The sequence below is a fragment of the Citrus sinensis genome, chromosome 7, assembly GCF_022201045.2.
Source record: "Citrus sinensis cultivar Valencia sweet orange chromosome 7, DVS_A1.0, whole genome shotgun sequence".
NCBI classification, from domain to species: domain Eukaryota; kingdom Viridiplantae; phylum Streptophyta; class Magnoliopsida; order Sapindales; family Rutaceae; genus Citrus; species Citrus sinensis.
This window is the reverse complement of record NC_068562.1, coordinates 28,453,299-28,480,363: the sequence shown is the minus strand read 5'-3', so window position 1 is coordinate 28,480,363 and position 27,065 is coordinate 28,453,299. Positions and strand designations below refer to the sequence as shown.

Sequence of the window (27,065 nt, the reverse complement as noted above, 5' to 3'; positions counted from 1 at the left end):
GACATGTGTTCATATTAGTTTATATACAGTAAAAAAATTTACTTCTTTACATTATTTTTAATATTTATATGAAACTATCAATCACATATTTGTATTTACTTAAATAAAAAACACAGATTAAAAGAGAATCTTAATCTAACTATTACAGAGTAGCATCCGAATAATGGTGTGAATGATATATAAGTCTTCTTAAAATATTTATTACAAAAAGTTAATTATATAAAATTAAGCGTATATTCCCATTTAGTTCCTACAGTTTAGGTTAATTTCCTAGTTAGTGCAAAGCATAAACTAAAGCCCAGCTAATACAAGTAGCATAAATAGACCAATCCAACCATGGGGTTATTGACAACGATGCTGTTACTTCTATATAACTATTAGATTTAACTTTTTGAGGGGTAAAACAAAAATATAAATTATAGATGGGAAAGGAAATATTGGGTTATTATTGATTTACAATAACAATATAGAAGAAGTTGTGATACTTTGGACGAAACTGCGGGATAGTACTTCCAAATCATGGCGCGACTTATAAAAGTCTTCTTAAAATATTCATTTATTTACATAAATTAAATTAAATGATATTAAATAGAAAAATCTCCATCACCAAACGGCTCTATTTTCAAAATTTTTTTAACATGTCCTATGTGACGTCTGATGACCAACATGGTAAAAAATAAAATATTCCCTAATTATTTTTTGCAGGCAGTATAAGAATATATATATATATATATTCTTTTTTTTTTAAATTGATTAAGCATCAGGTTACTGTATTACACAGAGATATTTATAAATAACAACATATCATTGCGCACTGATATTTACAATCAGATATATACCTGTGACTTATATTATTACATTTTTATTCTATGAAGTACATGCCCAGCCAAATACCCCTCATGGAAGAGGGATGTCTCGACTCCACTTGTATTTCGCAAAGGAGAAAGACATTATAAGCAATCTCCATACAATTATAATTAATTAAGGAAATTTGAATCCGTGGGAACTCGAACCATTGCCCTCATAGTCATGCTTGATTTGAAGGACAATGGTTCACCACTGGCCACATGCCCAAGTGGCGTATAAGAATATATATTGACATAACATGGGGGACATCTTCACAACATAATTGCCTCCTTTCTGCATTTTGTTTTCAAATTATTCACCAATTTTTTTCAATATGGTTGACGCGATCGTTTCCGTTGTTTTGGAGCAGCTGATTTCAACGGCTATTGAAGAGGCAAAAGAGCGGGTGAGGCTTGTAAAGGGTGTCGGAACAGAAGTAAAATTGCTGCAAGACAATTTTGAAGCCATTCAAGCTGTGCTGGTTGATGCAGACCGAAGGCAAATGGCGGAGGAACCGGTCAGACTTTGGTTAGAGAAGCTCAAATATGCATCCTACGACATGGAGGATGTGTTGGATGAGTGGAACACCGCAAGGCTCAAACTGCAAATCGAAGGAGTTGATAACAATGCTCTGGCTCCTCGAAAGAGGGTATGTTCCTTCTTTCCTGCTTCCTCTTGCTTTGGTTCCAAACAAGTGGTTCTGCGTCATGACATTGCTCGGGAGATAAAAGAAATCAATAAAAATTTAGATGCTATTCACAGGCAGAAAGATATTTTTAATTTTAGTGTCATTAGATCTACTGAGAGGTCTGAGAGGATGCATAGTACTGCTTTAATTGATGTGTCTGATGTTTGTGGTCGAGTTGAGGAGAAGAGCACTCTAAAGAGCAAGTTATTAGGTGAGGGTAGTGAACAACAAAATGCCGTCCAAACCATCTCTCTTGTTGGGATGGGTGGAATTGGCAAGACAACTCTTGCTCAATTTGTTTATAATGATAATGATGTGATAAACCATTTTGGGAAAAGAATATGGGTTTGTGTGTCTGACCCTTTTGATGAGTACAGAATTGCGAAAGCAATCATTGAAGCTTTAGAAGGTTCTGCCACTAATTTAGTTGAACTAAATGCACTTCTTCTACATATTAATGAATCTATTGCAAGAGAAAAATTTCTTCTTGTTCTGGATGATGTTTGGACAGAAGATTACAATAAATGGGAGTCATTTCGACATTGTCTAATAAATGGACAGCGTGGAAGTAAGATTTTAGTTATCACTCGTAAGGAGACAGTTGCTGGAATGATGGAGTCAACTGATGTTATCTCCATTAAGGAGCTGTCTGAACGTGAATGCTGGTCGTTGTTCGAACGAATAGCTTTTTCTAACAGACCTCGTTTGGAGTGTGAACAGTTAGAGGAAATTGGTAGAAAAATTGTCAGCAAGTGTAAGGGCCTGCCACTTGCTGTCAAAACTATTGGGAGCCTTTTGCGTTTTAAAAGAAGCTTGAGAGTGTGGCAAAGTATTTTAGATAGTCAGATGTGGCAACTAGAAGAATTTGAAAGAGGTCTTTTAGCCCCTCTTTTATTGAGTTATAATGATTTGCCACCCACAATAAAACGGTGTTTTTTGTATTGTGCTATTTTCCCAAAAGACTACCGTATGGATAAAGATGAATTGATTAAATTGTGGTTGGCTCAAGGTTATATTAGGCCAAAAGAAAATAAGGAGTTGGAGATGATTGGGGAGGAATATTTTGACTACTTAGCCACAAGATCTTTCTTCCAAGAGTTTGAGACAGACGATTATGATGGTCTTGTTGTAAGTTGCAAGATGCATGATATAGTGCATGATTTTGCACAATATCTCACTAAAGATGAATGTTTTTCAATAGAAGCTAATGGTCATGAAGAACCGTTGTCATTGATAAATACCCCTAAGGAAAAACTTCGTCATTCGATGTTGATGCTTGGATTTGAGGCCTCATTTCCTGATTCCTTATTAAATGCTAAGAAATTGCGAAGCTTTTTAATAAGTAGCCCATATGATGTCTTTTCACCGGTGCTACCACGCTTATTTGATCAATTGACATGTTTAAGGACATTAAAAATAGTTGCACATGATAGGAGATGGTCTAGCGGTATGATTCGTGAAATTCCAAAGGAGATTGAGAAATTGATTCATTTGAGATTTCTTCAACTGCGTGATTTAATGATAGATGAACTGCCTGAAACGTGCTGTGAGTTATTTAACTTGCAAACATTAGAGATCCGTCAACATGGTTATTATTTGATAAGCTTACCTCACGGATTTGGAAAGTTAGAGAATCTGAGGCATTTAAGTGAGTTTGTTGTGGGTATTACCGGGAGCAAAAATCACAGTCGAAGTCAAGGATGTAAATTGGAGGTTCTGGGACAGTTGCGTCACCTCAGAGGGTCTCTTAGAATTCGAGGGTTGGGGAACGTGAAAGATGTTGATGAGGCTAAATCTGCAGAGCTTGAGAATAAGATGAATCTTCGCCATTTGGGATTATGGTTTGACAAGGAAGAGAGAGAGGAGATGAACGAGGAAAATGGAGCGAAGGATGAAGCAACTATTGAAGCCTTAAGACCACCTCCAAATGTTGAGTCACTAGAAATATCATTATATAAAGGCAAGACTTTGTTCCCCATTTGGATAGTGTCGTCATGCAAACTGAAGAAATTAGGACTCATAAGCTGCCCTTTGGTAAAACTGCCTCCTTTGGGCAAATTGACGTTCCTTGAAATACTCACAATAGGTAGTCTGTCCAGAGTGAAAAAAGTGAATGATGAATTTTTGGGAGTAGAAAGTAGAGATCATCTTCATGGCATTGGCACATCTTCCTCAGTTATTGCCTTTCCTAAATTAAAACAACTGGAGTTTTCTTATTTAGAAGAATGGGAAGAGTGGGATTTTGGAAAAGAAGATAATATTACAATCATGCCACAACTAAAGGCATTAGAGATTACTAGTTGTGGGATGTTGAAGTCGGTGCCAGACCAACTTCTTCGGAGCACAACACTGGAGGAATTGTGGATTGGTTGGTGTCCTATTTTAGAAAAACGTTTCAAGAAGGACACAGGAGAGGATTGGTCAAACATCTCTCACATTCCGAACATCCGATTTACATGGGATTACGTGCAAGGGGGTCCTGGTTGGTTCAGTAACGGCTAGCAACAGTTACCACTGACTGGTATTTTCTTCTTGGTTCCATCTTAATTTAATTTATCAGTAACAGTTTATAATATTTTAATTTAATAAGGTATTGACTTTTATGATTGCAACAATTTTGCAGCTATATATATATATATGAGCAATTGCACTGTAATATATTCTTCACAAGCAAGTGGCTAGCTGTGGTAAATTACCTTCAAATCCTAGGTATTTTCTCCTCGATCTTTGCTTCTTTATTTTTTTTTTTTTTACTCGCTTTTTTGTAATTTATTGAACCAAATCTTCCATCATATATATATGTTATCTGGTCAAGAATGTATGCAACACTACTTTTTAATTATTTAATAATTAAAAGTAATTAGTTGAGACTTAATTGTTTGAGATGGTATTAATTGAACTTCTAGGGATTTCATTAGATTAAGGGTCCGTTTTTCAGGGATTCACTATATTCTTTTGTGGTATGACAAGTCTGAGCCAAACCCTGTGACCTGTTGAATTTTGAAATTGAGAAACTCAGGTGCAACTAAGGTACTAAGTAGTCCGTTTAATCACTTTACAGGTTTTTTATCATGTAATTAATGGCCAGCTTTGTTCAATCATCCAGTATCATAATAAGCATGAGTTATGGTTTTTACAGCCATGCAACGTGATTTTGAGGTTTCTTCCTCTGCTCTCTGCTATATCTTGGGAAGATTTACATTTTTTTCTTTAATTTGGAATTAAGGTTTTTGGAATAAGAGCATTTTATTTATTCTTTTGATTCAAAAGCAATGCTGACAGCACCAGGATCCTACTCAATGCTGATTGAGTGTTTTGTTTTTTACATAATTCTTTTTGTCTCTTCAACTTTAGAATTATTAGGATTCTGTAATTGAACATCTTTAGATTCTGGATTGTTAACTCAACTTTAGTAAGTTCGTTTAAAATAAATACATATTAATTATAGATTAATTTTGCAGGATTGCTCTTAATTTTTTCATAACTTGTTTCTAAATTAAGTTAAAAATTCAATTTAATTTGTCAAAAAAGAGATTTCTTATTTTTGAAACACTTGAAATTGTTTTTATGCAGAGTAAAAAGAGTGGGCGATGATTTTTCGGAATATGAAGTGATCATGCCACATCTACAACTCCATTGGTTATTGCATTTCCTAAATTAAAACAACTCGCACTTGCCGTATTTTAGAAGAACGTTTCAGAAAAGACACAGAAGAGGATTGGTCAAAGATCTCTCGCATTCCTTTAATCAAAATTCAAGGTGATTATGTGCATGGTGGCTCCCGTTGAATTCAATGGCAGCAGCAATGAGCTAGTACCATCGACCCAAAAGGTATTTTCTTCTCTTCATAGTTAGCTGATTCTTTAATTTATTAGTTATTTGTAATATAAGAAGTTAAATGAACAAAATCTGGATCAAATTCTAAAACCTGTCATATAGTCTGGAAGCAGCAGTTGTTACTAATTTAAGCTCTGTCTGGTTTTGCTTCCGAGCAATTGTAGCTTTTTTAAGCCCCTACTACAAAGTTTTTTGTAGATTCTTGGAACTGAGGCTCAAAAGATTAGGTGATTTGACGTATTGATAAAAAATTTGGGTTATTATTTTTCAGACTTTAAAAGTTATATTTGTACCAAATATCGTTAAGTTTTGTTCAAGTTCTCCAAGATCCGACCTTTATGGACACATAACAACGCTTTTGCAGGAATTAGCAGAAGTTTCCACAGTAATTTCAAAGTGTTCAGAACAGCTGCAGTTACCATCTCTCCCAGGTATTTTCTTTTTGTCATCAAATTCTGTGGAGTTAAGAAATGAAAGAGCTTATTAAGAACTAAAGTTCAAACACAGAACTACGGAGAGAAGAATAAAATATTGCTCAGCATAGTTGCATTTCATTTCTTATTTAAATATATGTACAAAAATACATTCTTGTTTAACAAGTCATACTCAGTTCAAGTACAGCTTTATTGCTTATTAATTGGCTCCCTTTGATTCCATCTAATGGACACAATTCCCCGTCCTTTACAGAGGACAGAGTTCACCTTTCTTATACAACCCTTCATTCTTATCTACGAGCTATCTATAGAAATCTTGAGAGTGCTGCTGAGAAATCACTCCTCTGCTGAGTCATCTTTCACGTCAATATTTTCTGGATGAGCTGGAGATGAGCACCATGTTGAGTTGCCTCACTGTGGCATTTCATCGAGCACTTGATTCACTGTATCAAACACCTTCTTATTCTAGCATGTATCATATAAGCTATCTGGTCGATATTAAGCAAGAGTTTTTATATATATATTTCAAACACCTTCTCATTCTAGCATGTATCATATAAGTTATCTGGTCTATTTTATGCAACAGTTTATATATATATTTCAGATTGTATGACCGAAATAATTGACTATATTTTCTTCAATTGAAATAAATTACTTGAGCATTATTTATTTCTTTTATTGTTTTCAGGTTTTCCCGCTATAAGAAGATATTTTCATCATGTGATGCCAATTTATTCCAAATCCAATGTCACAATATGCATTACTTGGTTTCCAAGAGTAATTCATATCGGATGTGCATATGTAAAATATGGACAAGGACAAAAGGTAATATATTGTGGGAAAACTTATAGGGACTTGTTTCCTGCATCAGCTTAAATTTTCATCACGATGCTAAGTTTTGTATCATTTCGAGAGCAAATTATAATGAATTAATATTACAGAGGATTGGCAGCTTGTGACAGCTGCTGTAGTGGTTTGTGGCATACATGGAGAGATTAAGTTTCTGATTTCTTTTGAGTTATGATTTTGCTTTCATCAACAGCTCTCTGCTTTGTCTTGGGAATATTAACCATTTATGGATTTAAGGTTTTTGGATGAGTTTGAAATCATCCTATATATGTAAGACCAATTTTCTTTTATCAGATTCGAAAAGATAGTCTCAACACAGAACGCCTGCTTAAAGCTGAAGGAGAGTTTTGTTTACTGCAACCTCATTTGTCTCTTCAACTTTAGAATTCCGTAATTTAATTTCTCTGCTTTCTGGACTCTTGACTCTTTAGTAAGTTTTTACTTGAAGATAAATATATTAAATATAAATTTTCAGGGCAAATTCTACTTTTTCCATCCTGCGGATTTCTCAGCTACCTCACCAAGGCTCCTCTTGTAAGTATTTAATGACCCTCCATTCTTTCTTCATTAGAGAAAAATGAAGCTGACATTTCTCCTTCCACCTTAAATTAATGATATTGCTTTGTTGGTTTTTGTGCTGTTTTTGCAGGGCCGATTTATTTGTTGTTAGAAAGAACGCCTTGATTGGTAGAAAAACTTGGGCTATGAAGAACAAGTGATCAATAAAGTCATTAGTGCCTTTAAAAAAATCGAAATAAAGTTATTAGTTCGTGGCTTCTGTGAGTGCAGGGAATTAGTTGAGGTTCCTTCTGGTCTCTGTAGCTGTATTTTGTTATTTGGCTTTATTTGAGTTTTGGAAATAAACAATGGATACGGTAAGCCAGAGCAGTTGATTTTGTAGCTGTGTGGACTGGAACAAGTTGGTGTGCCTCATGCTCTAGGGTGTTGTTGGGTCCTTTGCTCCATTCAAAAGTATTCTCCCTGTGATAATTTCGTTAGAATGAAATATTTGTTGATGTAATTTATCATATTTGATTTAAAATTGATCTAAAATTTCAATTGGATTTGCTTTTAAATTTAGGTCAGTCCAGGTGACATTATGTTTGGAGGACGGGACATAAGTTCCATGAAAAGCAACAAAGGCCCTACAAGGGATCAATGGTTCCACTTCTTGAAATCTACGACACTTGACTGATTTCATTTCCACCAACTATGGGTGCCAATAAATGATCAAGGGAGCCAAGGGTCAAATGCCACAAAACATCAAAGACATTCGGTACATATAGTCAATTACTTGTTTTTGTCACAGGGGTTTTAATTATTTTGTCTTCTTTTGTGAAAGATATGGTTAATTGATTAATTCATGTGGTTTGTTCGTGGTAATTAGATATTGCAAGTAAGAACACAAACCGGATAAGATTGTTGTAGTACTGTGGACGGTCAATACTGAGAGGTACGGTAAGTGATTGTTGGGATGAATGTTACAACGGAGAGCCTTCTTGCTTCATTTGGACAAAAATGAAGCTGAGATTTCAGGTTCTTTAAAATCTGATTTTCTTGCATTTTGCTTTTGTTGGGTCAGTTAAATAGTTGTAGAGAAACATAAGATCGTGCTTTTTCTTTGTTAAATTGTTGTGTTTTTTCCCCCCTTTTTTTGCAAGGCTGATTGATTTGGCCATTCGGAGGAACAGTTTGGTTGGTGGAGATGGACTTTAAAAGAGCAGCCAGACTAAGATGAAATCTGTTTCGTTTGATTCTCTTGTTGGGGGCTGGAATCAAGGTACATTTGCAGTTTAGATTCTTACAAGTGCTGGTGATCGACTGTCATTTGTATAGCTTTTAGAGAAGAAGTATTGTAGTTTTTGCTAGTCGGTCTGACTGTTGTTTCTTGGTAGGGTATTTGTGTTCTGTAGTATGTGCCATATGTTGGGGATAGCAAGAGAGCCATAGATGAATACACATCAGAAATTTTCGCGGAGGCAAGGACACCATTCTGCGGTCACAACACTCTCTTTTGGCTACTGCCATCATCTTCGATTTGGTTCTTTCTTGCTGAACTCAGCACCAGGACGATGCTCAAAGCTGAATGAGAGGTTTGTTAGTTTGTTGCATACTTAAATATTTTTCTCTCCAAATTAAAATTTCATTAATTTATACATCTTTGCATTATGGACTGTTCTTGGTTGATTCCATGATAAATTAGTTCAAAATATTTATTTATATGTGGTTAAATTTTGCAGGGCAAATTCCACTCTTTCAGACCTGTGGCTACAATTCTCACCTTCTGCACCAAGGCTTCACTTGATCAGTTACCGCCATGTATATCATTCATCAGCCTGCAAGCAGGCTGGGAGCTCACAAATTTTGGTACATGGACAAATCTGAGGGGACACAACTGGGTTCGCAATCCCACTGAAGAAAAATTTTAGGGCATTGTTCTTCATAATTTTTGAGTGTGAGACAATAGTGATACCTTGGAAATTTTTCTAATGATAATGAAACAGTCTGGCATTTTGAATTTATGCTTGTGGCTTTGGTCAAGCTTGCTAAATTTTAGCTAGACACTATATGGTTTAGAATACTTTGTTAGCCTCTGCTTCAGATCACATATCACAAGTAAAATGAATTATTTGGGAATTGTTGAATGTCTATCAATACATTTGTCATCTTGATTCTCGTATACATGATTTTATTGAGGCAATGATTAGCTTCTTGCTCTTCCTTTCAAGCCTCATGAGTTAAGGATTTAACTATGATGTTGTGAAACAGTGGAAACAACATTACATTACGGCAAGAGAATCTAATCTTGTCAGTGTTGGCTAAAGGTCAATTCTCATAATCAAATTGCAAGCTCAAACAAAATAGCATTCGAACATGACACGAATTTAATAACATACAGACTTGAAATGAAGAAACTGCTTAGCAACACACACACACGCATATAAGAGAATGGGAAATCCAGTTCGTGACCGGCGAGCAGCAGAGATTGCACTTATGTCCAATCGTCCCAATGCCTTGTATTGCTAAACGAAATCAACTCCCTGCATACAGGGAATATAATCAGGATATAAGTTGGAAAATGATGAGCATTGCTTTTAAAATATCTTATCCTTAATTATATCCAAAAATGGTTCAGAATTCTCATCAAATGGAAAATGAACCACATTTCCTTTGATACCTTTACACACTAGTATACTAATCTAAAATGAAACAAATAAAGTCCACATCTTCAAGAATTTCCCCCAAATAGAGTTTTTAAATTTCAATTTCAAATTTTTAATGGATTTTTCAGTAATTTTGGCTTCTGGGTAGTTGGCATTTGTTAGGTTTCTTGTGCTTTTGTTCGTGTATATGTGTTTTGAGTTTTCTTATGGCCTGTCTTGAAGTGCTTGTCACATCATATACTGTGCGGGTTTTGGAAGTATAAAAAATGTTATGTCTGTTTGTAGTGCTTTGTTGAAATAAACACAAGCGCTTTTTTTGCATTAAAAAACAATGAGACTGATTTTTAGAGAAGTATTTGATAGAAGAAAGGATCTTGAAGTATTTTATAGAGAAGCACTTACTATTTGATGTTTTAGAAAGCACTTTCAATTGCTTTTATTTCAGTACCTCAGTTTGTGTTTCCATATTTCATTTAGTCTTAGAGAGAGACGCTTAATTGGACCTTATACATGAGCATTGTTATCTTATGCAGTTTACAACTATGACGTAAACATCGTGATCACGTTAAGATTAACTAAGAGAAATGAAACATAATGAGTGTTAACGGATGATCACAGCGAGCTTAGTGCAAAATTGACATGTTTTGTGCATAGAGAAAATAAGTTTGGAGCAAAGGTATGTCAATGCCAAAGTTGCCATTGCCACTCGTAAATTTCTTCCACAAAGTAAACAGTTTGATTGACTTAATTATTGCACGTTCAGGTGTTCAGATGGATTCTGAAACAACGACGGTACATTGCTGATAAGGGTATTTATTCAGAGTTCATAACGGTTATGGGGAAGAAGGGACAAACTAGGATGGCCATGCGGCACTTCTCAGAGATGCGTAATAGCAGGTTCCGACCTGACGCTTCTGTATATAATGCTTTCATCACTGCACGTCTCCGCACCCGCGATAAAGTAAAGGCATTGGCTAAAGTGATTTGTTATTTTGAGAAGGTGAAGGGAATGGAGCCTTGCAGACCAAACATTGTGACATACAACATTCTTTTAATATTTTGGCTCAAGCTCGAAATGTAGATAAAGTCAATGCTTTGTTAAAAATCCAACATCAATTTCATAATCTAATCCTATTATATTTGTCCAACCCTAAGTTCAACGTTCAATCTGTGGAATATTCAAGAATTTTAGAGATTTGGAGATATTCATAATCCAAAATATCTATTGATGGTAAAAATATTTAAGTCTAAAAATTTCTATAATATTTGAAAATATTTGTAAAATGTAGTTGTCCAATTTTTAAAATTTAATATTTGTGTGGTTTGTAGTTATTTGTAAGCTCATTGCCGTAGGCATCAAGTGAAAAGTGAAGAATTAGAAGATAGAAACAAGAATAAACCGTGAGTTTTGTAGTGTCTCTCTTATAAAATATCAATAAAGTCTTTTAATTTAGTAAAAGTCTTCTGCTACCTAAAGAGTTTTTATTTTGAACAATTTGGTCCTCTTTTGTTTTCAAGATGCTTTGTTCAAAGAACTCAACGAGAGAATCCTTCCCTCTGGTATCTCTACATACAATGGTGTAATACTGTAATGGATGAATATGGAAAAAGAGGGATGATAAAAGAAATGGAATCTGTACTTTCCCGCATGAAAAGTACCGGCGTAAACTTGATATTGTCACATCTAATCTGCTGATTGATTCGTGTGGGGAAGAAGCAAAGCTTATGATAAGATCGAGCGATTGTTTAAGAGCTCAATGCGCTTTAAAGAGAAACCAACACTGCCTACATTTAGTTCAATGACTTTAAACTGAATGCCATGCTTGAGGCTTACTGCATGATTTGTTGGCCACTGGAAGCAGATTTCCTCTTTGAGAGTTCGCATAAGATGAGGGTGACTCCAGCTTTATCGACATATAAACTTCTGTATAAGGCCTATGCTAAAGCCAATATAGAGGAGCTTATGCAGAAGTTAGTGAAGCATATGGAACAAAATGGTATAGTTCTCAATAAAAGATTCGTCCTTGAGGCTTTGAAACTTTCAGTTCGATCTTCGCTATTCAGTTCACTATCTGCAAGGGCCAAAACAGATTCGAGCGGGTGCCAAAAAATTACTCATTTGTGCGTTTTTCGTTTCCTTCCAATGAAGCCTACATTCGAAACAGTTTGTGTAGCATGGGGATCGTTGGCTTTTATGTCAAGTAATTTTCAGCTTATCAGGTAGTTATTGTCAGTTTATCAGGGCTTCAATAGTTTCAGTTTATGTTGGATAGAGGCGCTAGTTACCTCTTGGCTCTCAAAAATCCCTTCTATAAACAGAACATGCTTACCATGGAAAGCTGCAAGACTGCAACACCAACGTGAAGCCAAAAGGAAACAAAGAAGGTCAAGATAAGCATTGTGCTTTTCATTTGTTCGCTCTGCTGCCCTGCTATAAAAGTGCCAAAAAGAGGAGAAAAGAAAGTTCAATTACAATACAATTGTAATGGAACCTGTTTATAACAATAGAAGTGTCAAGTTTTACAGCATTTGCAGGCCACAATAGCCTTAATAGTTAAAAATAAAAAGCGAGTGTTCTTAAAACATGACATGCAAAGATCCTGTCATAACATCAAAATTCCCAAGAAAAAGAAAATGTACCAACTAGACGTCCTCACAATCAAGAGAAACAAACAAAAAGATTTAGGAAATACTAATTTGGAAAAAGGGAATCGCTTACAAGTAGGAAAAATGGAATTAATTCGAAAGTGCTACCCCGAGAATACGCACCAACAATCTCTAATAATCAGTTGAAGCAAGATCAACTAGTTTAACATGATGTGGTGAATCCAGTTGTGATAAATGGGGAAAAAAAAAGTCTCAAATTTAAATATCTTCTCGAATTTGGAACTGCATAATACCTAATTTCAACCACACCCCCACCCCCCCCAAAAAAAAGAGTGGAAGAAACAAAGAGCATCCAAATGAACCAAGCAAACCACTTGCTTCACCAGTACCCTTTCAGCATACGTGGACATTTTGCAATAACTTAAAGGAAAGAGAACTCATCCCCGAAAACTTTCTGTTGGAAAGTGCTACGTTAGGAACTGTAGAAATAACAGCTATTAACTAGCGCCACTTAGTACACAGCTGGTAATTTAGCTATTATTAGCGGTTGAGTGCAGTAAATAGTGGTCAGATTAATTAATAATAGTTGGGTGTCAGTAGTTATTAATCTCTCTCTATATGTATATATTCATGTAATTACTGTAAAGGTGGAATAAGCAGAAAAATAAAAAATATTTTCTCTTCATGGTATCAGAGCTTTAGATTTTCTGCCTAGTGTTATTCACGGCCTTCATAGCCATTTTCTTCTTCGGCCTTAATTGCCACTTTCTCCTCAGGCTTCATTGCCAACTTATTCTTCCTGAAATCATGTCAGAAATGACTAAACCTGACGCCTCTTTCAACCCTATCCATGCTGAGCCCGCCCACCAGATTACCACCTCCAAACTTGATGGAATGAACTTCATGGAGTGGTCTCAGTTTGTGAAAATCTCCCTAAAAAGCAAAGGGAAGTTTAAGTATGCGAGTGAAGCACCACCCAATGTGAAGGATCCCAAATTTGAGACATGGGATACAGAGAATTATATGGTAATGTCTCAGTTACTAAACTCTATAAAACCCCAAATCAAGAAAACCTATATACTGCTTCCCACAGCCAAAGAGATATGGGATGCTGTGAACAAAACATATTCCAAAGTTGGTTTTGTTACACAGATATTTCAAATTAAGAGACAGATTTATATCACAAAGCAGGGGTCCATGAATGTCACAGACTACTACAACACTCTCAAAGGGTTGTTAACTGAATTGGATTTGTACCAGAATGTGGAGCTGCAATTAATGTTCTGAAGATGCAAAGACAATAAGAGATCTTATGGAAAGAGAACATGTCATACAATTTCTATTAGGACTTAATTCAGTGTATGAGCAAGCAAGGGATCGAGTCCTTGGGACAAATCCTCTACCTGATCTTGATAGAGCATTCTCTATCATTAGAGTAGAAGAGCAACAAAGAACTGGTGGGCACTAAAACCATAGAGTGGGGAGATGCAACTACCAAAAATTCTGCTCTTGTTGCAACAAAGTCTACTGATAACAAAAAAATCGCAGGAAAAGGACAAGCTTTGGTGTGACTACTGCAATAAACAGAGGCATACACGGGCCACATGTTGGAAGCAACATGGGAAGCCACAAAATCGGAAGCAACGTGGCAACCGAGGAGGATTTCAGCCTAACCGGACAGGCCAAGCAAATCAGACCTCAACAGTTAATGGAAACAACGGACAAGGACTAGAGGGATTTAACCCGCAAGATTTTGAAAAGCTCTGACAATTGTAATTAAGAATGATAGATTTGTTTGTTTACTAAGAAAATGAAAAAGAAAATCAGAGAAGCAGAGATGAAAGAACTTGTATATTATTCATACTGTCATTTGATTAGTTACACATGTTTATATACTACGATCTGGAATATTCTACATTCTGTTTACATGCAAAACAGCTGAGCTAGTAACTGAACTAATTTGCCACATAAGCAGCCACGTCAACATGTATAACAGATTCCGTTTAACTAACTATTTAAACCAGCATGTGACTAATCTCAAATTGACTATCTTAACAGCCTCCCTCAAGCTCAAGGTCGTGTAAGCACATTGAGCTTGGACCTGAGATAGTTAAATTGATCAAAAGCTAAAGGTTTTGTAAAAATGTCTGCCACTTGATCATAGCTGGGAACATGACTGATCTGCAGTTCTTTCTGAGCTATATGATCCCGAATGAAGTGTAAATCTAACTCAATATGTTTGGTTCTGGAGTGATACTTGGGGTTACTTGCTAAAGCTTCTGCACTCTTGTTATCACAGTAGATAACTGGAGTTTGTAATAAAGGTACTTTCAACTCTTGCAGCAAGTAAGTGATCCACAAAGTTTCAAAGACAGCCAATGCTAATGCTCTGTATTCTGACTCAGCTGTGCTTCTTGAGACTATAGGTTGTTTCTTAGATGACCATGAGATCAGATTATTCCCCAGATAAATGCAATATCCCCCAACTGACTTTCTATTATCTAAATCTGAGCCCCAATCAGCATCTGAGAAGGCTGAAAGTGTGAGTGAACCAGAGGCATAAAACTGTAAACCAAGATCAGCTGTATATTGCAAATATCTCAGAACTCTTTTACATGCTTGCCAATGAAGCACTGATGGATTGGCAAGAAACTGACTTAGCTTATTTACAGTGAAGGCAATCTCAGGTCTAGTAAGAGTAAGATACTGTAATGAGCCAACTATACTTTTATAGAGAGAGGGATTTTCAAAAGAAGCACCCTTGTCTTTGACTAGCTTCTCTGTAGAACTCATTGGAGTGGAACAGCCTTTGCTCTCAATCATCTGTGCTTTCTTAAGAATATCACCTACATATTTTGTTTGACAAAGATGTAAACCTTCAACTGAAGGTGTAACCTCAAGACCAAGAAAGTAGTTGAATTCCCCCAGATCCTTCAAAGCAAACTCTGAGCTTAAATGCTGAATAACTTTTTCAACAAGCTGAACATTAGAACCAGTCACCAAGATGTCATCCACATAAACTAAAATAACAACTATATCCCCTGCTTTGTGAAAAATGAACAATGAAGTGTCAGATTTTGAAGCAATGAAACCCCAATTCAACATAGAGAGTTTCAATCGGTCATACCAAGCTCTTGGAGCTTGCTTAAGACCATAGAGAGCTTTGGTAAGCTTACAGACATGAGATGGAAATTGAGGATGAATGAAACCTTCAGGCTGATGCATAAAGACCTCTTCAGTAAGAATGCCATTAAGGAAAGCATTATTAATGTCCAGCTGTCGAATTGGCCAGTGATTCATGACAACAAGACTCAGAATGATTCTTATTGTGCAAGGCTTTACAACTGGACTAAATGTTTCAAAGAAGTCTACTCCTTGTGTTTGATGGAAGCCTTTGGCCACCAACCTTGCTTTATACTTGGATATACTACCATCAGGGTTATACTTCACCCTGAAAACCCATTTGTTGCCAACAATTTTTCCAGCTTTTTCTCTAGGAACTAAAATCCAGGTGCTATTTTTCTGCAAGGCATCAAACTCAGCCTGCATAACTTGTTTCCACTTGAAATCAGCCAATGCTGCTTTAACTGAATGTGGTTCAAGGTGTTGAGTAACAGCCAAGTAAGTTTTGGGCTTAAAAACACTAGCTTTGGATCTGGTGAGCATGGGATGGATATTTTGAGTTGGTTGAGGTGCAAGAGTAGATACTGATGGTAACTGAATAGAAAGAGATGGTTGATGTGGTGTACTGCATGAAGAGGTGTCTGAAGAATGAGATGAAGAGAGTGTCTGTAAGATACCTGAATCAGGGCCTGCATCCTGAGCTGGAGGATGTAGAGAAGGCTGTGCACAGTTACTGTCATTGAGTAGGATGTTGGAAGAAATGAATGGACTAGAAAAATGACTTTGCTGAACTGAGGACACATTTGAATCTGATGAAGGAAAAAGATTGGAGTATGGAAATTCATATTCATTAAACTTAACATGTCTGGCAATATAAGTTTTGCCAGTAGAATCAAGACACTTATAGCCTTTGTGAAGAGGGCTATAACCAATCATGAGACATTTTCGTGTATGAAAGTTAAACTTGTGCTGACTGTAAGGTCTGAGAAAAGGAAAGCATGAACAGCCAAAGGTTTTGAGGAAATCGTAATCAGGCTTTCTGCCATAGAGCTTGGTATAAGGAGAAGTATTATTCAAAACAGGTGTTGGCAACCTATTGATAAGAAAAGAAGCTGTATGAAATGATTCCCACCAAAAAGATAAGGGCATTTTTGCCTGAGCAAGTAAAGTCAGCCCTGTTTCTACAATATGGCGATGCTTCCTCTCTACCACACCATTTTGGTGATGTGTATGAGGGCAACTATGTCTAAACTCTATGCCTTCTTCTTGAAGGAAATGTATAAAATTTCTGTATTCACCTCCCCAATCAGATTGTAGTGACTTTAAAGGATGATCAAATTGTTTCTCAACAAGGGTTTTGAAGTGTTTGAAAGTAGCTAAGGCTTCAGATTTGAGGGTTAAAGGAAAAATCCAACAATACCTACTATAATCATCTACAAAGCTTATGTAGTATCTATAACCCTGTAGTGAAAGCATGGGTGCTGGACCCCAGAGATCAGTATGGACTAGCTCTAAAGGAGCTTTTGTTTTTATTCCTGTTGAGTAAAAAGGGAACTGATGGATTTTACCATATTGACAAGCATCACAAAAATCAGGTATTGATGTTGGACAAGGAAGGGAAAGAGAAGATAGAATACATTTTAACACATGTTTGCTTGGATGACCAAACCTTTGGTGCAACAAATTTGCAGACAAAATATTGTTTGTACAGGTTTTATTTGTAGTTTCATCTAAGAGATTACAAGCTGAATTATTCAAAACAGAAAGCATGGAACTAGGAATCTGAGAAGGACTGTGAGAACTGGAAATGAAATCCTTTTTTGACAGTAACTGATATAGCCCTCCTCTAGCAATCCCTTGAGCAAGATGCACTCCCTTCTTCTGGTCCTTAATGAAACACATATTGGCAACAAATTCAATAGTTAAGTTGTTGTTTTCAAGTAGCTTTGAGATGCTTATAAGATTTTTGGTAAGGTGAGGAACAAACAAAATATATTTTAAGTGTAAGATGGAGTCTAATGATGTATGAAGATCAGTGTAACCAACATGTGATATATGCAGCCCTTGACCATTGCCAACATGCAACAAGTGATTACCTGAGTATTCCTTTGCAAGACTCAGATTCTGTAGATTGTTGGTGAGGTGATGAGTTGCACCACTGTCTATGTACCACCCTTGATCAGCAAAATCACCTTCAGAGGCAGCCACAAAAGCAGCTCTAGGTGCTGAGTTAGCATATGCAGGTCTTGGTACTTGATACTGATATGAGTTATATCCAAATGAAGAGTTGAAAGGTATGAACTCTCTATTAAACATATTTCTACACTCAGCTGCAGTGTGCTTAGGTTTGAAACAGATTTGACAGATTACTCCAGCAGAGTTAGGATCAGAACTACCTCTCCCATTACTATTAGGAAAACCACCAGGTTTTGCAAAATTTCCATTTCCAGAACCAAAACCACCTCTGCCTTGATAGTTACCAGGTGATGCTCCATTCCAGCCATTATTCCAATTACCATTCCAATTTCCTCTTACTTGACCCTGTGAAAAACCTCTACCAAAACCTCCTCTGCCTCCATTACCATTACCATTTTGATTTTTGTTCCAATTAGCATTATACTGTCCAGATTTAGTGTTCTGTCCAGTTTGAGCAACATTAGCTGCAAAATTCATTTTAGCTTCTTTACTAGAGTTCAACTGATTAGCCTCTAATCTAGCCTCATGAGTCAGGAGCATAGAATAGGCTTCATTTATAGACATCTTAGCAAGATTTGCCTCAATGTATACTACCACTGGATAATAAGGCTGGCCTAATCCACTGATCAAATGAGTAAGAAAATCTAGTGAACTAACAGGACTACCAGCCACAGCAAGTTCATCAGTAACTGTCTTTAGTTTTCCAAAAAATTCAGTCATGGACATAGCTCCTTTTCTAAGATTGTTAAGCATAATTTTCAGATGCACCTTTTTAGCAAAAGTTTCAGATCCAAACTGTTGTTCAAGACTAATCCAAATTTCAAGTGAGGTTTTAGAATTTACCACCAGACTGAGAATCTCTAGACTAATAGCAGACATCAGCCAACTCAGCAGCATCTGATCTTTTCGTTTCCAGATAGCAAAGGCTGGATTCTCTCGTACTCCTTCAGTAGCAGTGATCTCAGTTGCATCAGAATCAGAATTTATAACTCCATCAGATGAGAATTGTTCTGGACAAGGTTTTGAGTTGTCGAGAAAATCTTCAAGGCCATTAGCACGAACTGAAGTGAGAATTTGAGACTTCCAGATTGTGTAATTTGTTCTATCAAGTTTAACTGGCGAGGTAAATGTAAATGAGGATGTTGTATTTTGATTTGAGTTAAAAGCAGCCATTAGATCTGGCTCTGATACCAAATTAAGAATGATAGATTTGTTTGTTTACTAAGAAAATGAAAAAGAAAATCAGAGAAGCAGAGATGAAAGAACTTGTATATTATTCATACTGTCATTTGATTAGTTACACATGTTTATATACTACGATCTGGAATATTCTACATTCTGTTTACATGCAAAACAGCTGAGCTAGTAACTGAACTAATTTGCCACATAAGCAGCCACGTCAACATGTATAACAAATTCCGTTTAACTAACTATTTAAACCAGCATGTGACTAATCTCAATTTGACTATCTTAATAATTGTTGAACCAACTTGACAGCAATAGCACGAACTTTGAACCCACCATTGCAGGTTCTTGTTCCATGGCTTCCTCAGGTATACAAGCCTCTTCAATGCCCTTAAAACCTGATTCTTGCACCTGGATCATTGATTCAGGTGCTTCTGATCATATGACAAGCATGTCTAATATCTTTTCTAGCTATTTACCATGTTCAGGTAGACAAAAAATTAAAGTAGCCGATGTGACTTTTTCCTCGATTGCTGGTCAAGGGACTGTCAAAATCTCAAACACCATAACTTTACAATCTGTTCTTCATGTTCCGAACTTGGATTATAATTTGTTGTCTATTGGAAAACTGACAAAAGACCTAAACTGTTCAGTTCAATTTATTCCGTCTGGTTGCTGTTTTCAGGACCAATCAAGGAAGATGATTGGGGCTGGTAAACTGAGAGACGGACTTTACTACTTGGATGCTGATTGGAGTGGTGAAGAAATGCCTCAATGTCTAGTTTCTCGGCAAGACAATTTTGACCAGATTTATCTTTGGCGTAACCGTTTAGGGCACCCACCTTTCACCCTCTTAAAGAAATTGTTTCCGAAGTTGTTTCAGAAAATAGATTTTAGCAATTTACATTGTGAATCTTGTATGTTTGCGAAACATCATTGCTCTATTTTTCCGATAAAAGGAAGTCAAATTTCTACACCATTTAATCTAATATATTCTGATGTATGGGGCCCATCCCGTGTTACCAATATTTCTGGCTCACTAGGATTTACTTGAGAGTGTGAGGTAGGTCACGCTGTATTTTAATTGTTCACATTAGTTTGGTTCCAAAAAATATTACAAATATCATTGTCAACTGAAAATCTTATTAGAAGGAAGACAGAAAATAGAGTTTTATTATTTTAGTTTGAGCCACAAACCCTGTTGTGCCGATGTGTTCGTGTTGGATGGCTTTGATGAAATCCCTGCATTGGAGCTTTAAGCCCCTGCAAATTAATGCCATCAATTTAAAAAGCTCGCAATTAAAGGTTGTAGAATTTTTTGTTTGTTTCCTTCTCTGAAAATTATTTGTAATTTTTTTTGTTAATAATTAATACTAACCATTTCTTGAGTACTTTATTTTGAAAACAAACTTCCTATTATACACGTACTGGGAAATAAAAAAAAATGATGAAATAAATTTCTTCCTTTTTATATACAATGTAATTGACAAATTAAGTTGAGATTGTTGAAGGAATTTTAGAATACATCAAATGTATGTATAATATGTGTAATTAAATTTAATACAATCACCACTTGTATGGTAACTTTTTAAAATAAATGCACACATATTATAGTATCATTTGTTTATTTTATGACTGATATGATATATTTGATGTCTTCTAGAATTTCTCAAAATTTCTGCTACGTTCCATAGATGAGAAATTGAACTGCTAATTTGGAACCCTAAGTGATGAGATTTGATCCAGCCTTATGCGCTGATGCTATAATAATTTTCTCAAATCATATAAATATACAGATTAACAAGGCATAATCTTACAGAAAAACCTCATAATTTTTAATGACATATGTCAGCGGATGACGAATAAAATTAAGTAAGAGATCAATAATTAACCTATTAATTATCTCTTGCACTGAACAGAAGTAAGTTGGTAGAATTTGAAAATTTCCTACCGCTGCTATGAAATACTAACTAGGCAACCCAAGAGGGGGGGTGAATTGGGATTTTAAAAATTAAGCTAAGTAAACCACACAATAATTTAATCTAATGCCCTAATAGAATAAAAAACAATAAATTCAATAAAGCACAATAATAATATAGTAAAGGAAGAGAAAAAAAACACAATGATTTTTACGTGGTTCGACAATCCCCGCCTACGTCCACGCCTCCAAGCTCACCTGGCTTGAAGATTTCATCATCCAAGCCTCCCAAGGCTTCAAATGCTTACAATTAACTTCCAAGGTGTCAATCAACCTTTACACCAAGAGATTATCCTCAATCTCTTAACCCAAGTGTATCCCAACACTTACAATCACTCAAAACAAATATTACAAATGTGTTTTTTCCTCACACAAAATATATGATTACAAATCTATACACAATGTGTGAATAAATGAATCAAGAACGAATTTAAAGCTCAATAAAAATGTTGTATTCTCGATTACAAGCTCAATGATAATGTTGTGACCCACCCTTGTTTGAATTTGATTGAGCTTATTTATAGTTGGAGCTGAAAACTAGCCGTTATTGACTTTCTGTTCGAAGTCAGATCGCCGTTAACTCGAAGTCGGATCGTCGTTAACTCAAAGTCAGATCGCCGTTTTGACTGGTCCAAGTTACCGTTGGACGGAATTTCAAATTGTCGGATCGACGTTAGTATCCAGGGGCTAATCTTTCAATTCTGTACAATGTCGGTTAGCCGTTATCTAGATGTCGGATCGCTGTTAGTGTCCAAAGGCTAATCTTCAGTTCTGTTCGATGTCGGCGAGCCGTTATCAAGATGTCGGATCGCTGTTTTCTATAGTGACTGCTACAATGGATTATTTTGCAAAATGACAGTTTGACTTCAAAACTTTATATAACTATACTATGACCCAAAATGTTATAAATTTTATAAATATGTCCAATTTCAGAATTTCTAAATAATACGTACTATTCCCAAAACTTTTCTGAAATTATGATATGGCCCAAAATGCTATGAATACTTTTCAAATAAATCATTCTCTAAAATTTCAAGCAATACTTGTTGATTTCAAAGTTTTCAAAACTCTTTCAATTAAACTATAAACTTAAAAAACAACGTGAAAAGGGGTCATAATCAACAAATTGCAAATAGCAAAATGGGGGATCAAAATGGATCGCCGTTCCCCAAGAATTTCATTGTTTGAATTGAGGCAGGGGTTCGTTCATATTGTAAGACTCATATGCTATTATTTATTAATTGTTAATCGACGTCTATTAATTTCGTAAAATCATTTTTCCATTAACCTTAAAAGCTTTAAAATGTGAAAATAATGATTTATTTAAAATGTATAAAAATAATTTGAACTTTTAAAAACTTAATAATTCTTAATTTTGTTTGTTATCATCAAAATCAACATTATGAATACATAAATGTTAACATTCTACTCCCCTTACTTGTGCAAGTAGTTATTGGAATGAGCACCCAGAAAAAACTTGATGAATTGCAATAAAAATGCATCGATGTTGGGGTTTAAACTTAGGATTTTTCAAAACTTGCATTGATTTCAATTTATGATGTACCTAAAAAAATTAATATATCAAGTCACACATGCAAAACCAAATAGTGTATGCAAATGCAATTATGTAAGAGGATTCGAACACCAAAGCTGAAACCTCCTATGATCAACTGATAACATATTAGATTATTTTTAAAAGTGGTTTGTAACACTAATGATAATTATACCTGAACGGATCACTGATCAAATGATGATGTTGCATTTGAAGCGAACCACAACTACGGTTTTGCATTTGACTCTCTCAAATGATCATTTTGCTTTGCCTTATCAGCTAATCATGTCCAACTCCTGCGTACATATTAATTATTTCAAGTAACAACATCAAACACAAAATATTGGAAAGCCTTTTTTTTCAATCAATTTTATGTATATCTAATTAATTATGATAATATATATTAAAACTTGATTTCTCTTCCTATATTTTCCTGACGGACTTTTTAGTCAACTCATTCTGGAAAAAAAAAAGTAAAGAGGTTAATCAACAACAAAATATATAATCACGGAGGGAATAAAAAAATTAATTTAAAGAGAAAAAAAAAACACAAGCTCACTTTTTTGTTCTGTACTTGCTGCAAAGCTTGTTTAAGATTTCTCTCCAACAAAATAATGTTAGATGATAAAAGACCATCTTTTGGGTCAGGCTCATAAAATTTTCCAAAATTTCCCAGAAATATGAAAGTAGAAATAAAAACAATAATGGATTAAATTACTAGAGCTTGTCCTCTAGGATCTTCGTCTCTACAGACGTCCTAGAAATTCTTCTTTCGGTATCCTAGCTAATTGAAATCAAAATTAAAGTGAAAAATAATTAATTTTACACTAACAAACATTTAAACCAAATAATTAATAAATATTAAAAGCTGATGTATGTATATGTATATATCCACACACTTTCAAGGTCTGTTAAACGAATGACTGCTTCTTTACGTGGTGATGTGCGACGGAGATTCAACACTTCAAAGGTATACATCTCTTCTCTTTTTCTCTCTCTCTCACTCTCACACACACACGAAGCATATACATATATATGTATGTGCGGGCTTATATATATGTACGTGTGCGTGTGTGTGTCTTTCTCTCTCTATATCTTTGTATGTATGTATATCTGTATATATCCACACACTTTCTCTCCCTCACTCTCTCTCTCTCCACACACACACACTCTCACACAAACACAATCTATACACACACATACTTAATTTGTTTTATTCAGTGAACGTGTTAGTGCTCGTTAAGTAGTATACATTCTAGTGCTTATTAAGTATACATGTCATTGTTCAATTTTAGTATATGTAAATTTTAATTATATGATTTTTGGAGCCTTATATAAATAAAATCTTTAAAGTTTTATATTATTTGTTTCGCACACAGAGAAATATATATATATATATATAGAGAGAGAGAGAGAGAGAAGTATGTATGTATGTGTGTACAGATTGTGTGTGTGTGTGAGAGTGTGAATACTTGTAGCACTCTAAAACATACCTAAAGCACAACAAATTCCATTGGTCATGAAAAATCTCGCACTCTGAATGTGAATACTTCCAGCACTGATGTTAGGACCGTATGGGCGCTCTTCTTTCTTTCCCCCTTCAACAATTTTCTCGACTGTAAATTGAGGGATGATAATCTACTTCCCCTCATTCTTTTGGTCGAGTTCCCATGATTTCACATATTGAGTGCTACCAAATTCATTGTCGATTCATGCAAGTTTGTTCCTCATAAACTTGTACGTGGAAAGTTTCTTGAGAAACATCATGGTGGTGGCAAATGACTCAACTCTTAGATCAATAGAGCACCTTACCATAATAATGTGTGGACATACAACTTTAACAATGTCCGACATTTCTTCTTCAGTGTCTTCTCGGTCAAAAACTTTAACCCCCTTCACGTGCTGTAGGATGTCTACTACCTTGGAATCATAATCCACGGTGCTGAGTAGAGATTGCATGGATATATCCACGGACACTGCACTTATATGCTCCCCGGGGTCCAGTTCAAGGATTGGAACTTGTCTTTAGGGGAGGCAAAAATATCTGCCTGGTCCGGACCCGGACCGCACCCGAGCGTTTTGGGCCAGGTAATATGAAGCCGGGCCGGTCTCGGGTATCATTTGATAAACTCAAAACCCGGATTTTATTAAAAAAATATTATAAAAAATATATTATTTAAATATTTATATTTATTTGACTCATTTATTACACATATATAAAGTTTTAAACACGTAAAGTTCATATTTTCATGTCAAATTTTATTAAAATAAATTTAAAACTTATAAAATTACCAAAAAATAAAAAAAAATATATACACATATAATATTAAAAAATATAAAATCCGGGTACCCGGATTAAAGCCCGGCACAACTTGGCCCGGACATCTATGCATACGGGTCGGGTCCAGTCATTGCGATACCTGGACCCGGCCCAGGCTTTTGCCATCCCTACTTGTCTTACCAAAGTTCCATCCTCCAACAATTTCTCCTCTGCCTTGGCGAGCACACTTCCGTCTTCAACTATCTCCCTTTACCTCTTCTCCAAGTTATGCTTATATAAAAATACTTCCTTTCTCGTTACCAGTCTGAGGGGCAGATATTCTTTTTTTCTAGTAAGACTAAATTTAAATTTTAAAATTAAAAAACATAATTAATTAATTAATTAAATTTAGTAAACATTATTAATTGATAGAGATTACTGATATATACCTCTTAAATGCTTTCTTGTTTAATTTACTTATTTCACTTCCCTTCCAAAAGTCGTTGCTCACTGGGGCATTTTTGCTCTAAGGCAAAAACAAATCCGTGAAATGCCTTCGTCGCTCCTACAAAAATAGCTAAATAAATACATAAATCTCATTAAATGAAAGTTAGAGAGCATAGTATAGGAATAAGGTTGAGCATATATACATATTTACACACACACACACATATATATATATATATGTGTGTGTGTGTAAAATTAATATATATATATATATATATACACACACACATATATATTCTCACATATATGTACATATAGATATATACACGCATACATATCTATATATGTATATCCAATTAATATAGTTGATGGCTCTCGATTTTCCAGCTTCACTGAGACTTCGCAAAAAACATATCAAGGTCTGTTTAACGAATGGCTGCTTCTCTACGCGGTGGTGTGCGACGGAGATTCAACACTTCAAAGGTATACATCTCTTCTCTTTCTCTCTCTCACTCTCACACAAACACTAAGCATATACATATATATGCTTGTGCGGGTTTATATATATGTGCGTGTGTGTGTGTCTCTCTCTCTATATATGTGATGAAGCTTGGAAGGTAAAGAATTCAAAAGAGGCTACAGCAAAGATTTTTAAGGACGTAAGAAAAGAGATTAAGATGGCAAGTGGGGCAGTGTGCGAAAGTTTAAGTAGCAGCGCAAGAAATCCATGGGCAAGCCTGCGTGTTAAATTAGTTTTTTTACTTAGGAATGAAGCTAGATCAGGGATACATGTCCTTTTGCTTTCTCACCAATAAGAATGTGTGCGTATATCTCTTTATATTTGCATTTACGATTCACTTAATATATATGTTAATCAACTACTTTTTTTTTCATTTTCTTTCAGTTTTTTGACGACCCGAGCATTTTTATCTTTGAAAAGAAACTTTCACATATAGATGTTGTCATGGACATTTTGAGGACGGCTACGTACGAATAAGAAGGTAAGAGGACTTGTTAAAAGGTCTCTTAATGTATAGCAGTTTCAAATTGTCTTCTAAAATTTTAAAATTTTAGATCTTTTTATTTTTTATTTTTATTTTTTGGTTTTTCGTCATATTCATCATCCTGTACTAATTGTTAGTGAACATATTGGAAATAATGTCCTGGATACTCTTATCAAGACTAATTAAGCTTATTATTGGAGCCAAGGTAATCCAATCCCTCCTAGAAGGAATTAGGTTTTAGCGGATAAATCTTCGTTTAGTAGTTAAGATTTGGATCAATCACTTTGTTAGTCATTGTATTTTAAAAATTATTTAAACTGTTCGTCGTTAATTACTTTTATATATAGTTGTGTGATGTAAAATATTATTATCGTTTTATCATTACTTTAAAAAGTTTTGAACAACACTGACATACGACATGTAAAAAGTAGAGAATAATTTAGTAAATTTAAACAGAAATAGATATATAAAATGAACAATTGTGATAATTTATAGAAGAACAAAGAATAGCTGGACAATTGGCTCTAAATCTAGAGACTTAAAAATGCATTTTCTGAAATTTATGCAACATTAACTTGGTGGTTTGTCAAACTTGTTTATTGAATATTCGAGCCATCAGGGGTCCTGGATATGGAGAAGCCAGGACTGGTGTTATGAAGGAGCAACTTAATGTCTTGAGTGTAAATGTTCATTTGGTAACTATAAGGATCGGAGCAACTTAATGGACGATTGGCTCACTTTGCATACTATGATGTGAAGCAAATTCCGTGGCTTCCCTTTTCTTAAGCGTCACGGAGATGGACGGGCTGCTGTGACTTGGTGGGTTATACCTAAATATGAATTTGTGGTCTAAAACCATGTATAGCTAACAGTTTTATTTTTGTTCTAGCATAAA

The 27,065-nt window shown here is 35.3% G+C and overlaps 1 protein-coding gene and 1 pseudogene across 1 annotated transcript; both read left to right on the top strand.

Annotated features, from left to right (window-relative positions):
* The first annotated feature begins 1,174 nt into the window (after positions 1-1,174).
* On the top strand, positions 1,175-9,228 carry LOC107176852 (putative disease resistance protein RGA3). The gene is made up of 12 exons (XM_025097013.2): positions 1,175-4,055; positions 4,158-4,243; positions 5,108-5,365; positions 5,736-5,802; positions 6,494-6,630; positions 7,130-7,188; positions 7,304-7,626; positions 7,736-7,930; positions 8,042-8,190; positions 8,316-8,434; positions 8,550-8,747; positions 8,895-9,228. Exon 1 carries the CDS (start codon positions 1,181-1,183, stop codon positions 4,034-4,036), a length of 2,856 nt encoding a protein of 951 aa, XP_024952781.2. The 5' UTR covers positions 1,175-1,180; the 3' UTR covers positions 4,037-4,055; positions 4,158-4,243; positions 5,108-5,365; positions 5,736-5,802; positions 6,494-6,630; positions 7,130-7,188; positions 7,304-7,626; positions 7,736-7,930; positions 8,042-8,190; positions 8,316-8,434; positions 8,550-8,747; positions 8,895-9,228.
* On the top strand, positions 8,605-11,632 carry LOC102624053 (pentatricopeptide repeat-containing protein At4g39620, chloroplastic-like; annotated as a pseudogene).
* The last annotated feature ends 15,433 nt before the right edge of the window (positions 11,633-27,065 follow it).

Excerpts from the sequence above, each read along its gene's own strand:
- LOC107176852 (XM_025097013.2), top strand. The coding sequence starts at position 1,181 with ATGGTTGACGCGATCGTTTCCGTTGTTTTGGAGCAGCTGATTTCAACG.